The sequence below is a fragment of the Lonchura striata genome, chromosome 6 (genome assembly GCF_046129695.1).
Source record: "Lonchura striata isolate bLonStr1 chromosome 6, bLonStr1.mat, whole genome shotgun sequence".
Lineage (NCBI taxonomy): Eukaryota > Metazoa > Chordata > Aves > Passeriformes > Estrildidae > Lonchura > Lonchura striata.
Window position 1 is genome coordinate 27320158 of NC_134608.1, and position 12505 is coordinate 27332662.

The window sequence follows — 12505 nt, forward strand, 5'->3', positions numbered from 1 at the left end:
TAAGTCAATACAAATGTACAAATATACTGTATTGACAGAGGCCAAGCCACTTTGTAAAGGTTCACTTTTCAAAGATCTTCCTCACTCAGTAATCAAACCATTTCCTAGAATATACTTTGAAGAATCTCCATAACTCTATAGTAAATCAAATGACATCAAGACAAGGCAACTATGTTTTAGTTTAATTAACAGAATATTCCTTTATTAAAATTTGACCTTAAAAGAAATTGCCTAAAATCGTGCTTTTTAACAATAAATATAATTATTTAAAATACCCACAAGTAACTGATCACTTTTAAGGTCATCAAGGAATGCTTCTGGATATGTTTTTCAAGAAAAGGTGCAACTATGGTTAAACAATCTAGAAACATTTTAAAAGTTACAAGATAGTATTATGGCCCATAAGATCTGTTCTAGCTGTTCCTGCTTCTGAAACACTTGGAAAGCACAGGTGGCATGGACTTATTTGTCCTTGCCAGGGAGACAAAAGAAACAGCAGAGACATGCAATACACAAAGTAATTTACGGACAACCCTACAGAGTTTTGCACAGGATATCATTCTAAATAGGTTTAAGATTTCAACTGACAATAATATATGTTAATGTTTCTGGTACAACTTGCATGTACATTTCATATATTTCCTTTATTGTTGCAGTTAATATCTAGAAAATAAATTATTTACATTCATTGTAATAATTGCTTGACTTCTCAATAATCTGCTCTAATTTTGCATTACACCTTTTATCTGTATGTATATTTCATATACTGATTACTGTGCTTAATAAGATTTCTTGAACTATAAAGGAGACTTTTTTCTGTGTTGTAAAAAATAAAATCTTGAACTTTTTTCCTCTCCCTTTGTGTTTTGCCTGCAGTGCAGTAGTTTTCTATTCTGGGAAATAGAAAAGGATCCCACACATCAGAAGATGAACAGAAGCCACAATGTGTATTTCCACACATTGACCTTTTCCAGATACAATTTCACTTCTGTTGATAGTACATCAAGTCTAAACACATTCCACAATGACTCTCTGCCTTGCTTCCTTTAGCTGAAACTGACTCCCGAACTTGCTGTCAGTTTTCCTGCAGGTTAAGAGAAACAATCTTTAGGGATTGCCTGGTCTCCTCTGATCTGAAAAGTGGGACTCCCTGTTTTGTGCCGTGAGTATTGGTCTCTGCCATAGCAGCAGAACAAGAAGCTGCTGACTGACAGACAGATTGGCCCAATCGCTGATCTTTTTAAGTGGAAGGATCAATGTTTTCTCCAAATTATCAAAGTTCTGGTAGCTGTTTACTACTAAGTAAAATGTGAAAAAATCAAGTCAGAAAAAAACCCTCATATGACTTGTAAACTTTTCTTAATCAACTCTTAAACTTGTAGTCTGAGGAAGCTAATGTTTATTTAAAAACAACTGGTTTAATTTTTCACCTTCTTCTAAGTTATCTATAGTTTTAATTTTAGCTTTCTATGGTAAGTGTTCTGGGTGACCTCTGCTGGTTGACTACATAAAGTTAGCCCTGTACATCTTTTCCAAGTCTTTCAATCAGGAACAATATTCATCTAACACTGGAAACAGTGTCAATTCCTTTGTTTGTTAAGAGAAAGCAAATTATCTGCCAAGAATCATGACATATATAATCTATGAACTAGGGTTTAAGAAAATAAAGGATTACTTGCATGTTGATAATTTTTGTATTTTACCATTATTTTTCTCTCTGTACATACAGTTAATAAATGCAGATAAAAGTGGACAAAGAAGAATATTTTGAATCTACTAAGCAGGCCTCTTTTAGTTGTAAGTTCTAGAAAATGCCTTGACTGTGTAGCTAACACATAAGCAATTAAAAAATTTGTAATATATAAATTTAAAATATCTCAGTAAATTTTCACCGAAACAAGGCAAGAAGAGGAATTTTCTGATGAAAACCACATCTGCTTGCAAACAGAATCACTGAATCAGTAGTAAAATATTTCCCTCTACACAGCAAAGTTTAAAGATGTGGGAAATGTAATCTTCCCTAATACAACTCTAAATATTTCACTTCCGAAACTGTGCTCTTTTAAAAAAATCCAAACACTGATGCACAGAAAATTTCAGTCTACAGCTTAGTATAAGACAAGTGTAATAGAACCTCAGGATAGGAAAAATCTAAAAAATATTAGTTCTAATGAGACACAAATTGTCATGTTTAGACTATTTTAAAGAAAGAGGTCTTATTAAATAGTTATGAAAATGGTGCTATTCTTGAATTACAGCATGACTGGATTTTTTAATTCATGAAAAAAATTAGCTATAGCATATTACATATCACAGCCTTAAGATTTCATTTGCTCCACCTCTCTATATGAAGGCAATTGTACTCACAGGATTTGACTTCATCTCCATAAGGTTGTCCAAAATACGTGTGACTGGCAAATTCTGTAAAACATAATTTGAAATTGATGGAATGCTGAAAAGAACAATTCCCAGACATATTATTACTTATGGGAGAGTTTAAAGAGCATCTGAACTACTATTTTAGAAGTCTTCCTCCTATGCTTCGTAAAGGTTAAGCTTATTTATTATCACCTAAATTACTTTTCTGTAAAAAAATGCAAACATCTGAGGTACATATAATTAGGGGATAAAGATAAGACAAAGTGCAAGAGAAGTGTGAAGATAGGAACGAGCTGTATTTAGGTATTACCAACATATGCATTTGTGATAAAATATTAATTCTTATTAAAAAATACATTGCAGTTAAGGAAAGAATTTTAAAGCTGATGCTGATAATTGTGTGATTCTAAAAAAGAACTAATGTTGTCAAAGTAATGAGTAGAAAAAGCAACCCTGCTAACAAATGGTTGGATGACTTGCAAAGGAAATAAACTGACGTGCAATTCAAGATTACTGTTCCTTACTTAACATGGGAAATGTCAGCTGGGACAAAAGACCTGAACATTAAGGAGTTAAACTGAGGGTGAGTTTACATAGCAACAGGATTGGAAATGAGTCTTATTGACAGAATGTATCAAAAGAAGACATTCCACAGGATTATCTACATATTACACTGGAAAACTGATGTGAATCCCTGAATTCCTGAAGGAAAAAAAAAAAGTTATCTCTAACAGAAATACCACAGACCTACATTAGGCTTACAAATAAGAGGAAGAAAGGCTTCTCATCTGGCTACCCTAAAATATCTGGAAAAGAAATAAAAAGCCAGAAAAGGCACATCCTGAAAACACTAACAAATGGGCTTTTTGCTCACTGAGAGCACAAAACAACGCAAGCCATTTTCTACAGAATAATATTAACTCTTTAAAGCCACACTTTTAAAGAAAAGACAAAATATTTAATACAAGAAGAGGAGGAAGTCTCCTGGATACTATAATTACTTTTTATTATTAAAAGTAACAGTTTATCTGAAGAGTTCTCTATAAAATATAACACACAGGCAAGCTGCATATTTAAATTTTCCTCAATCATATTTCAAGATACCAATGAACTGTAACTCTGCAATGCAGTTTATCATTCTAGTCTACTGAAATTCCTGCAGAATTAACTTCATTAACTACCCTATAAAACTGAGACCCCAATTTCAAACTTATCTCTGATAGCTGACACCATTCATGTATAAATTATGTGTATAACAGCCTGAATAAACAAATAATGACAATCAAAAGATTAAGAAAGTCAAAAAGATAAACATTTAGCTAAGATTTCATTTTATTTAGTTCTGATATGTTATTATTTCTAATTTAAATTCTGACTCTTCAACTAAATTATAATATGATGAATTATTTTTTTCAGTAATCTTGATGTGAAAATACTACAGAATTAAGATTTTAAACTTTAAAGAAATATTTATTTATTGCCATCTGATGAAAGTACACATTGGGTAAATAATTTATCCTCTGCAGAGGAACAGGTTCCTGGGAACCACAATTCAACATTCCAGGTACAAGTTATAAAATTAGTTCTTTCCTGTTGTTGTTGCTGTTTGTTTTCTTTGGGAAGGGTGTACACTAACATGCAAGTTTTGCTCAGAAATATTTAGCTAATATAAAGTTAAGTGAATATTTGAAGGTGGTCATGTCATTATAAATATATTTGTATTTTCATACACATTACAAGATTATGGTTGCTGTACATTACACTCCCATGGATAAAAATAAGTGTTTGAATTGTAAGTAAACAGAGAACTAACATTTTCAGCCTTTTAATCACTCTAAAATAGAATAAATTAATGCATGTAGTTCTAAGTAAAGATACAGATAGTTATATTTTTTGGTTTATTGTTTGAAGGCCTAGTCTACTTTGAGTATTCCACAGCTGTTCTTTTTATAATGTAGAAATCAGTCTTAATTGCTACAAAGAGGTCTTCAAAGAAAATGTGAATTATTTGTTACTTATTTGATCTCTGGAAGTTACAAAGCAATAGATCTATCCATAAGCAGAGATTTATGTTTATTTTTTCCACTGTACAATTAATTTTATTAATATGACAAAGGTACTGAAATTTCTTTTTCCAAATGTTCGCAATACTCATTATAGACTTTTAAATTGTTTTTTAAACTTACTTGTTGCTTCAGTACCAAGTTCTTCACTCCTTCCATTACAAACTGTGATCCTGTATTCATAACACGTGAAAACAGACTGAAAAACCAAAATAAAGGTGATGTGCAAGATATTTTTGTTTTTAATTTGTATTCTTAAGCTTTTTACTGGCATCGCATTCCCAATAAGGTCAACAGAACCTAAGTACCAAGCAATTCAGTTTGTCATAAAATCTTCATATCACATGGCAATCAAGTGTATGGGAATACACTTGCAGTCTACCAGATAGAACCTCACCTATCACTGGGAGCCTTGGATTCTAGTCTTTAACCCACTGACCAGTTTATTTTACAACTTCAGTAACATGAGGATGTGAGTGCTCCTTTCAAGTGGGTATCCTAATGAGCAGGGTTAACAGAGATGCTGAGTGTCTGCAACAACCCAAAGAGCAATTTTCCCAAGTGAAACAGCACCCAAATCCTCTCTAACCATACTGTGCTGCAGATTCCTTATGCCAATGACAAGGCATTCCTGAAAGTAAAGTTGGTAATGAAACTGAAATCCTCTGAAGAACAGAAAGACCCTAATCCTATATCCTGTATGGGATATATGTAACCTTAGCACAGTAATTCTTTTTTTGTGTCTTGAAATAAATAACTACACCTTTCAACAAGCAGTCAGATGCCCAGCATATTTTATATATAGGAGATATATATTTTCATATAGGAGATATATATATTCAAATGATTTTGAATATATAGGGCTGTTTTTATTTTCTGCCACTGACAACTTAAAGCTCAAGGTGTAGCTGACACAGATCCACTTCCTGCTGCTGAATTCCTCTCCTGTGAAAGTGCATTTAATGTGCAGGTGCAGAGAGCATTGTATTGAGACAGTCTGTGAATTTAGTCACAGATTCTTTAATTTTCCTCTCTGTGTGTACTATGCACTGTCAAGGGGAGAGGAGTGCTTTTAATTGTCTGTAACTTAAAAATTTTACAAAGAGGGAGATGTTTTGTTCTGGGCACTGTATAACACTAATCACACTTTCAGCACTACTAAAATAAGATAAAATAACCCAAAGACTTACAAAAAATTAATCAAAAGCATACCCCAAAGGTTTAGGTGTAGTGTTTCCATAGCTGGTTGGAGCTGAAGCCATCTTAGTAAAAGCTCTGTAAAAGCAGGGATAGAAGTCAAATATTTATCTCAGGCATATACTGCTGTAGAATGTTCCACTCTAGTCAACTGACAGTGAAAAAACTTCTGCATTTCAAACTCTTTCAGGAAGTAACTATTATATGCGTCCCTCTTGCCTACAAATACAATACGAATTAGATTTTATAGTTAAAAGACAAAGATTTCATTCAAAAAACATGTAAAACAACAATAACTGATATCCAACATGACTCCTTGGTATGAGCTAAAATAACTTTGGAGACTGAACCAGCACAACTTTTCAATTAATTCAGTAAGTTGTTTCTGTCCTGGATCATTAAGGACACTACTACATGTCATGTTCTATAGTGTTCTGGCACTACTGGAGCTTAGTTTTAAAATAATACTTGCATGTGTTACCATAACAATGACAGTAAAAATTTATACTAAATGAATATTTAAGGATATTTTAAGAGAAGTAACACATAATTCCTGAATACAATGCTGCATTCTATATTAACCAGTTATCCTCACATAGGAGAAAAAAGAATTTACTTACTTCCATTGTTTTATGTAGCTCAAAGGAGCGAGATTACAACCTGCATCCATCAATGCTTTTTTGTACTGCTCGAAGTCAATCTGAAAGTGGAAAATTATATAAGGTTGAAGCTACTCTTAACCCCATGCACAAAGACAAGATATTCTTATCTAAATATTAAATAAGCAGTGCAAAGTTATAGCATTGATGAAGTTAAAAAGTAATTATGCATCTTAACCCCATTTCCTTCCAAGTATGGAAATGAAATTTGAAATTAAATTTGCCACGAGCAGATCCCATTAAAGTGAGCAGTGTTTGTGGAATTAAATCCTGTGCACTTTCAGATATGGAACAGTCTTTAAACTAGCACCAACAGAATGCTGGTTTCTGTGAAATGTCAAAAAAGTAAATAATAAACAAAGAGGAGTTAATCTATATTAATACAAATACTTTCTATTTGCCTAACCAAACATTTTTTCCACCAGATAATGCTCTACATTTTAAGAGTTTTCCTTGAAATTAATCATCCTGAGTTCAAAAGAAATATGAAGAAATTGCTTCCTGAATTATTCAAATATTGGCAGTTGCAATTCTCCTTCATTCACCTGCTAGTCAACTGACTCAATCATTCTCGAATATATGAAGATGGAGTGAAACAAGTAGTATTTTTGTTTTGCTTTACCTACTTCTTTGAGCAGTGGAGCAGAGTACTAAAAATTATGCTGTGTCTTGCAGTAACTCTGATCTAAATATGTTGTAATATAATATTCCTCCTTACTAGTCATTAATATGCTTTGAAATGGTGGCTTAAGCTTTGTAAGCAGATTTCCTGGCAGTAAGACAAAATTTATTTAAAGTTTTAGAATTTCCTGGGCATTTCATACTTCCCTTTGCAAAGAAACAGAAATATCTGCTTAGTGCTGAAATGAAAATCTTTTGTGGTAAAATCTGGTGTTGAAAGCTGTAAAGAACGTAAGTACCTCTGAAGGTGCCTGAGCTGAGCTTATGTAATAGATGAGAAATAATCGCATTTTGTCTTCAGGAGTTCCTGCTGCAATAAGAAAGAAATAAAAAAAAGAATTAAAAACTACAATTGTAACTATGCTGCTACATTAACTGCTCTTCAGCAGCCATTCATATTTACATGCAAATCTTTAATCATGACAATAAATGTTATTGATAACCACGGCCTTCTTCAATGTGTAAAATGGAAGAAACACATACAGCACTTTTATTAAGAGTTGGGTTAGATGTGCTCATTCTTTCTGCAAGTTTTACACTTCTCCCTTTTATCTGCAGTAAATATTATTCTTTATATAACACACTAAATAGATTATGTAGAGAAATTATGACTTGTTTGATGTGAGACTGCAAACGTTATCTGGAAGTAGATCCATGAAAAAGCAGATTAAAGAAAAATCACAGAAGTAAAAGCCACAGCATATTATGTTTTAGCTCTACAACTTGCTTACACAGCTCTATGGCTCACTGTACTGAAATACCTGAGGACTGCAAAAGCACTTATATGAACCTCTAGTCAGGAAAAATATCCCTGAACTTCCAACTTGCCTTCAGAAAGGATTTCACCTCCTCAATCCTCTTTTGTTGGAGAAATACACTCCCCATTCTTGGGAAGTATTATTCACATGTAATGTAAATACATCTCTCCAGATCAAGAGGTTGATGTAGCCACTACTTAGACTATAAACTACATCAGATTTTGAACACCATCTTTTTTATTTTTCTAGAACAGAATCACTGTTAGTAAAGACAAGAGTATCAAATGAAGTTTTCAGAAGAACAGCTTCTTAAAACATACATTTTAAATTAAAATTCATTATAAAATCCTGATACAATATTTTATAAGATTGCACTTTCTTGTACTTGCGGGTAAGAAAATGACTTTTTTCCCCTGTTTTTCTTTTTCTGTATTGTTTGTTTTGGGTTGTTTTCCCCTACTATGGAATGTGGATTATATCAGCAGGAGACCATCTGATTTAATCTGCAACTTTTATTTATAAGTGAGCATATATTTAGTCTGGCAGAAGTTAAGAGTAAGTGCTGTCATAATGAGCATTTATGACTTGGTAAAATCTTCTCTGCAAAGTAAGTTTTACTAGCCTCTACCAAACAACAGTAAGTCAGAAGATCAAGAACTTGAAGAAACTTTGTATTATCTAAAACAAAGGCCAGCTTTCAAGGTGGAGATCCACCTGGAATTCATGTGGGGAAAAAAAAGCTGTGATAAACAGCTGAAAGACTCAGGTCAATTGCCTGTCAAAATATTCACTACTTTTTTCTAGACTACTATCTGTGACAGCACAGAGAGGCAAACTGCTCACCATTCTGAAGAAAACCTACCTTGGCAAACCTAGAATGGACCAATTTTATACTTGGTTGAAAGATCAGCAGGCAGCCCCTAGCTCCCATTTTGTCACTACTCCAGGGTGTGCTAATATGCACTAAACTGGGAGGCAGCTAAGAGTCCTGAATGGCAGATAAGAACAATACAGTAACAAACGGGAGGCTGAAGCCTGAAAACTCTTAAGTGGTCACATCTAAGTGCTTTTATCAAGAGCTCTGCACATCCCATCATCCACAAGACAAATATCCCCACATATAATGCCAATAAATAATCCACCAGAAGCACAGGAAGACTTGATGTATTGTTCCTTAAAAATGTTTTCTGATGGTATTTCTCAATGAATCACACAATATGAGGCTGGACTGTTTAACAAGACAGCATCACTGTGATTTAACTAAAGTCTTTTTCTTACATGAACTTAAACCTAGGCAATGCCTATAAAATGCTAACATAATACTGTGAAAACCTGAATACCTAGTTTATGAAGAAAAACTCTAGCGTGTGAATCAAATCTTTCTCTTGTGTAAAACACAGGAACCTTGCTAATAGGAATGTTGGTAAGTAAGATACATCAGGCTTGGAAAACCATTTGCTCAACACTGAACTCTAAAAAGGTATAATAAAAGTACAGATAATACACATTCTTATTAGCTTCAAATAAAAAATGAATCTATGTACTCAATTACAGGTTGATGCCTGACATTAGATTTCCTTAAAGTTTATTAGTTTCTAGACTTGACCCATTACAAGATCTTTAAAACTTTAGCTCCGATTTCTACCAACTGTGCACTATTTCTCCTACTGCCTTTTGATTATATAGCATGGACACTATTCAAAGATTTTTGTAGAATGTCAGCAGGATGTATATGTACTCTTTCTATAAATATGAATCATTATACAAACTCCAAGCAGGCATTAAGCTCAGTATGTAGCTGTGAGACTACAGACATAATCACGCAGTAACAAAACGTTTTCTTAAAGAGCACACTGGAGAAAGAGCAGGAACCCTGGGTCTCTAAATGCTTGAGGTTTGCCAACATAATTGCCAGTATGCAGACAAGTCAGAGATCATAATTTAAGTTTTAGAATTTTGCTCTGCATGTTGTTTTCTTCCAGCCAACTGGTATCAAATCATACTGAAATCCATCAGAGGGTTATGACACACATCAGGCTGTGACAGATTGAAAGAAGAATTGATGCAGGAATAGTACAAAAAGCTGAGAAGTCATTTGGGCCAGCTTTTCTGAGAAAGACCCCCAGTGACCCCTGCTAATAGAGAACCTGAGCACCCCTGGTGTGCAATGCTCTGATATGTATGACCCATATCTAACAGAAAAGCTGGGATGCATTGCTCGTGCTCTTACATGATGAAAAGAGACATGCCACAGCTGATTCAACACATGCAAAGCTTCAGGCAAGTCCCAGTGAACTGGCCAATTTACATCTTGTGCCCCTTCTCTCCACTTGTCCCATTCATCTCTTTCCTCACAAAAGCACAACCTACCTACATCACAGTCCCTTGATCTAATCAAATTCCACAAAGTTTTCATTGTGTTTGTGAGCTATGTATATGTTATAAAACAAGCAGTAGGGTTTTAAATAATTAGTATTGTTCAGACAACAGAATACTATGCTACACTACTAAACACCGGAAAAGCACAAAATAAAATATATTGACCTTCAAAAATAAGGGGTTAGGAGAGGATGTTAGTAGAGCTGCAGAAGCAGCTAATTCTTTGGATATTACTCAACTGAAGCATTAAACTCTCTAGACTGCTACTGAAGATCAATCAAAAGCTGTTTTCTTTACAAATCTTGCACAGATTGACCTTTACCAACCCTGAAATCCAAGCAGGTATAGATTTATTCTATAGCTTAACAAATTTTATACCAAGTTCAGATTTAAAGTACTCACCATCTGGGTCAGAAATCATGTCCAGAAGAGATTTATCCAAAGTGGATTTGCTCATTATTTTTTCTTCATATTCAAAATAAACATCCAGCTTTCGACTCTGTTTAAAAGTAAGTGTTTGGGTTAACATCTTAAAATTGTGAAAGAATATTTATTTTCTCTTTTAAGAGGCATGTACTTCAAGTTATAAATACATTTTTAAAAATTTTATTTTAAAATAAATTATCAGTAAAAGCAACTAATGCTTGCATTATAATATACTTTTATTAACTCTCAGAAAATTGATGTGTAATTATCATACTAAAAGTGAAAAAGTTAAGCAAGGGGTGTCTGCTGTGAATACTGATCTGGAAGAGAAGCTTTCTTTTCAACTATGGCTTTGGCACAGCTGAAAATTACATGCCATCATACCCATTGCTATATTGTAAAAGGAAAAAATATTGGCCAAGTGAATATTATGTTAAATTTATTCTGAATCTCCAGGCTCTCATACCACAAGACAATTATTCAGTGCAGATAAATATGGGAAATTCCCTTATACATTAAGGCATCATCCTGAAGAAATGTTGGCAACTGCCAACTTGGGCTGGTACTGAAATACTACCTCAGATCAAAGGCTTGCCATAATTCACTCACACCAAAGATGGAGAAGTTTATAATTAGATTATCTTGTTAACACTGGAAAAGTAGTCTCTCATTATACAATGAGACATCTAGATATTGAGAAAATCCTTTTTAGGGAGGATGGGACTAGGGGACAGGGGGACTAGGGGACAGGATGGGCATGAGGACTATACAAAATTATTGAGGCAAAAGCTCAAGACATCACATGGCCATGCAAGTAATGAGTACATTGCAGCACATCTGCACAAACAGACAAGCTTTGCACTTACTGATATTTTTATCTTACAGGCCAAAAATAGAAAAATGCACCCCAGAACTTATTTTAAAATGTTCCATTACAATGTAGATCATAATGTGTGTTTGAACACTAAAATGTAGCATCACAACCAATGTTACAGCTACTCAGCTTACAAAACTGTAGTATGTGGTAACTAACTAAATCCTGATATTTGAACATATTCAGCTATGGATTGGCTCAAACAGAAGACTGGCAGAGTGGATCTCCATCTCACTGTTTTGGAAGTGTGTCAGCTCTACATCATTGCTGCTGTGAGACTGAAATGATACTGTCAGAGTGAGCAAGAGTCACCTTGCTTTTCTTGTGTTAAATGATTTGAGAAATTTTGCCTGATAATGTCAAAGCATTTAAAACTGCTGTGGCATCTTGTATTCAGTGCAGTAGTTGTAATGACAGTACATAAAAACTTCTGAAGTCTGTGAAGTTTTCACATTTTTCTGAATTCTACTAAAATTATTCCTGAGAATACAAATAAAAAATAATTTTAAAAAGGTACTTCTCTAGCCTAAGGCTATCAGAATATTTCACCTTCTGAGTACTGTAAGTTTCTCAACAAAAGAGCTAGAGAAGAGAAAACAAAGTAAAAAAGATAGTAATTACAAGCATATTTTTATATTGAAAGCATATGGTGGTTAGCTTATGATGCAGGTAGCTATACAATGCTTCCATTTCTCAGTCATCACTTATTGAACTCCTTGACAAGAGCAGTTACTTGCAAAGCAACAACTTAATTTAAAGCTTTTGTGGATGCTTGCAATTACAGCTTATAAAGTAAATTACCATGAAGAGCACTCAGACATGACCCCCTGCTACTTTTAACGGCAGAAGAATGTCTTCTGTTGATTTAGTGACTATGACTACATAGAAGTTGCATGAAATGAGAAAAAAAAAAAAAAAAAAAGGACTAGAGCTTATTTCAAGCTGTATTTACCTTGAGCTTATGTTAAAAGAGTGGTATGAAGTCTGAATAGAACCGAGTTACCAGCCTTTTTTCAAGACCTTACATCAAATGCAATTTGGTATCTGGCAAACCATGTGAGACCTCAATTCTAGAGTACCTTGGAGATT

At 33.8% G+C, this 12505-nt stretch overlaps 1 protein-coding gene across 1 annotated transcript in view; it reads right to left on the bottom strand.

The window, feature by feature from the left end:
* SCFD1 (sec1 family domain containing 1) overlaps nt 1–12505 on the bottom strand; it is a 49115-nt gene that overhangs the window by 9461 nt on the left and 27149 nt on the right. The window contains exons 15-20 of the mRNA XM_021539329.2: nt 10519–10615; nt 7219–7289; nt 6260–6339; nt 5655–5717; nt 4566–4641; nt 2368–2421 (exon numbers count right to left, since the gene is read on the bottom strand). Coding sequence (XP_021395004.2) covers nt 2368–2421; nt 4566–4641; nt 5655–5717; nt 6260–6339; nt 7219–7289; nt 10519–10615 — 441 coding nt within the window. The remainder of the gene's footprint in view (nt 1–2367; nt 2422–4565; nt 4642–5654; nt 5718–6259; nt 6340–7218; nt 7290–10518; nt 10616–12505) is intronic.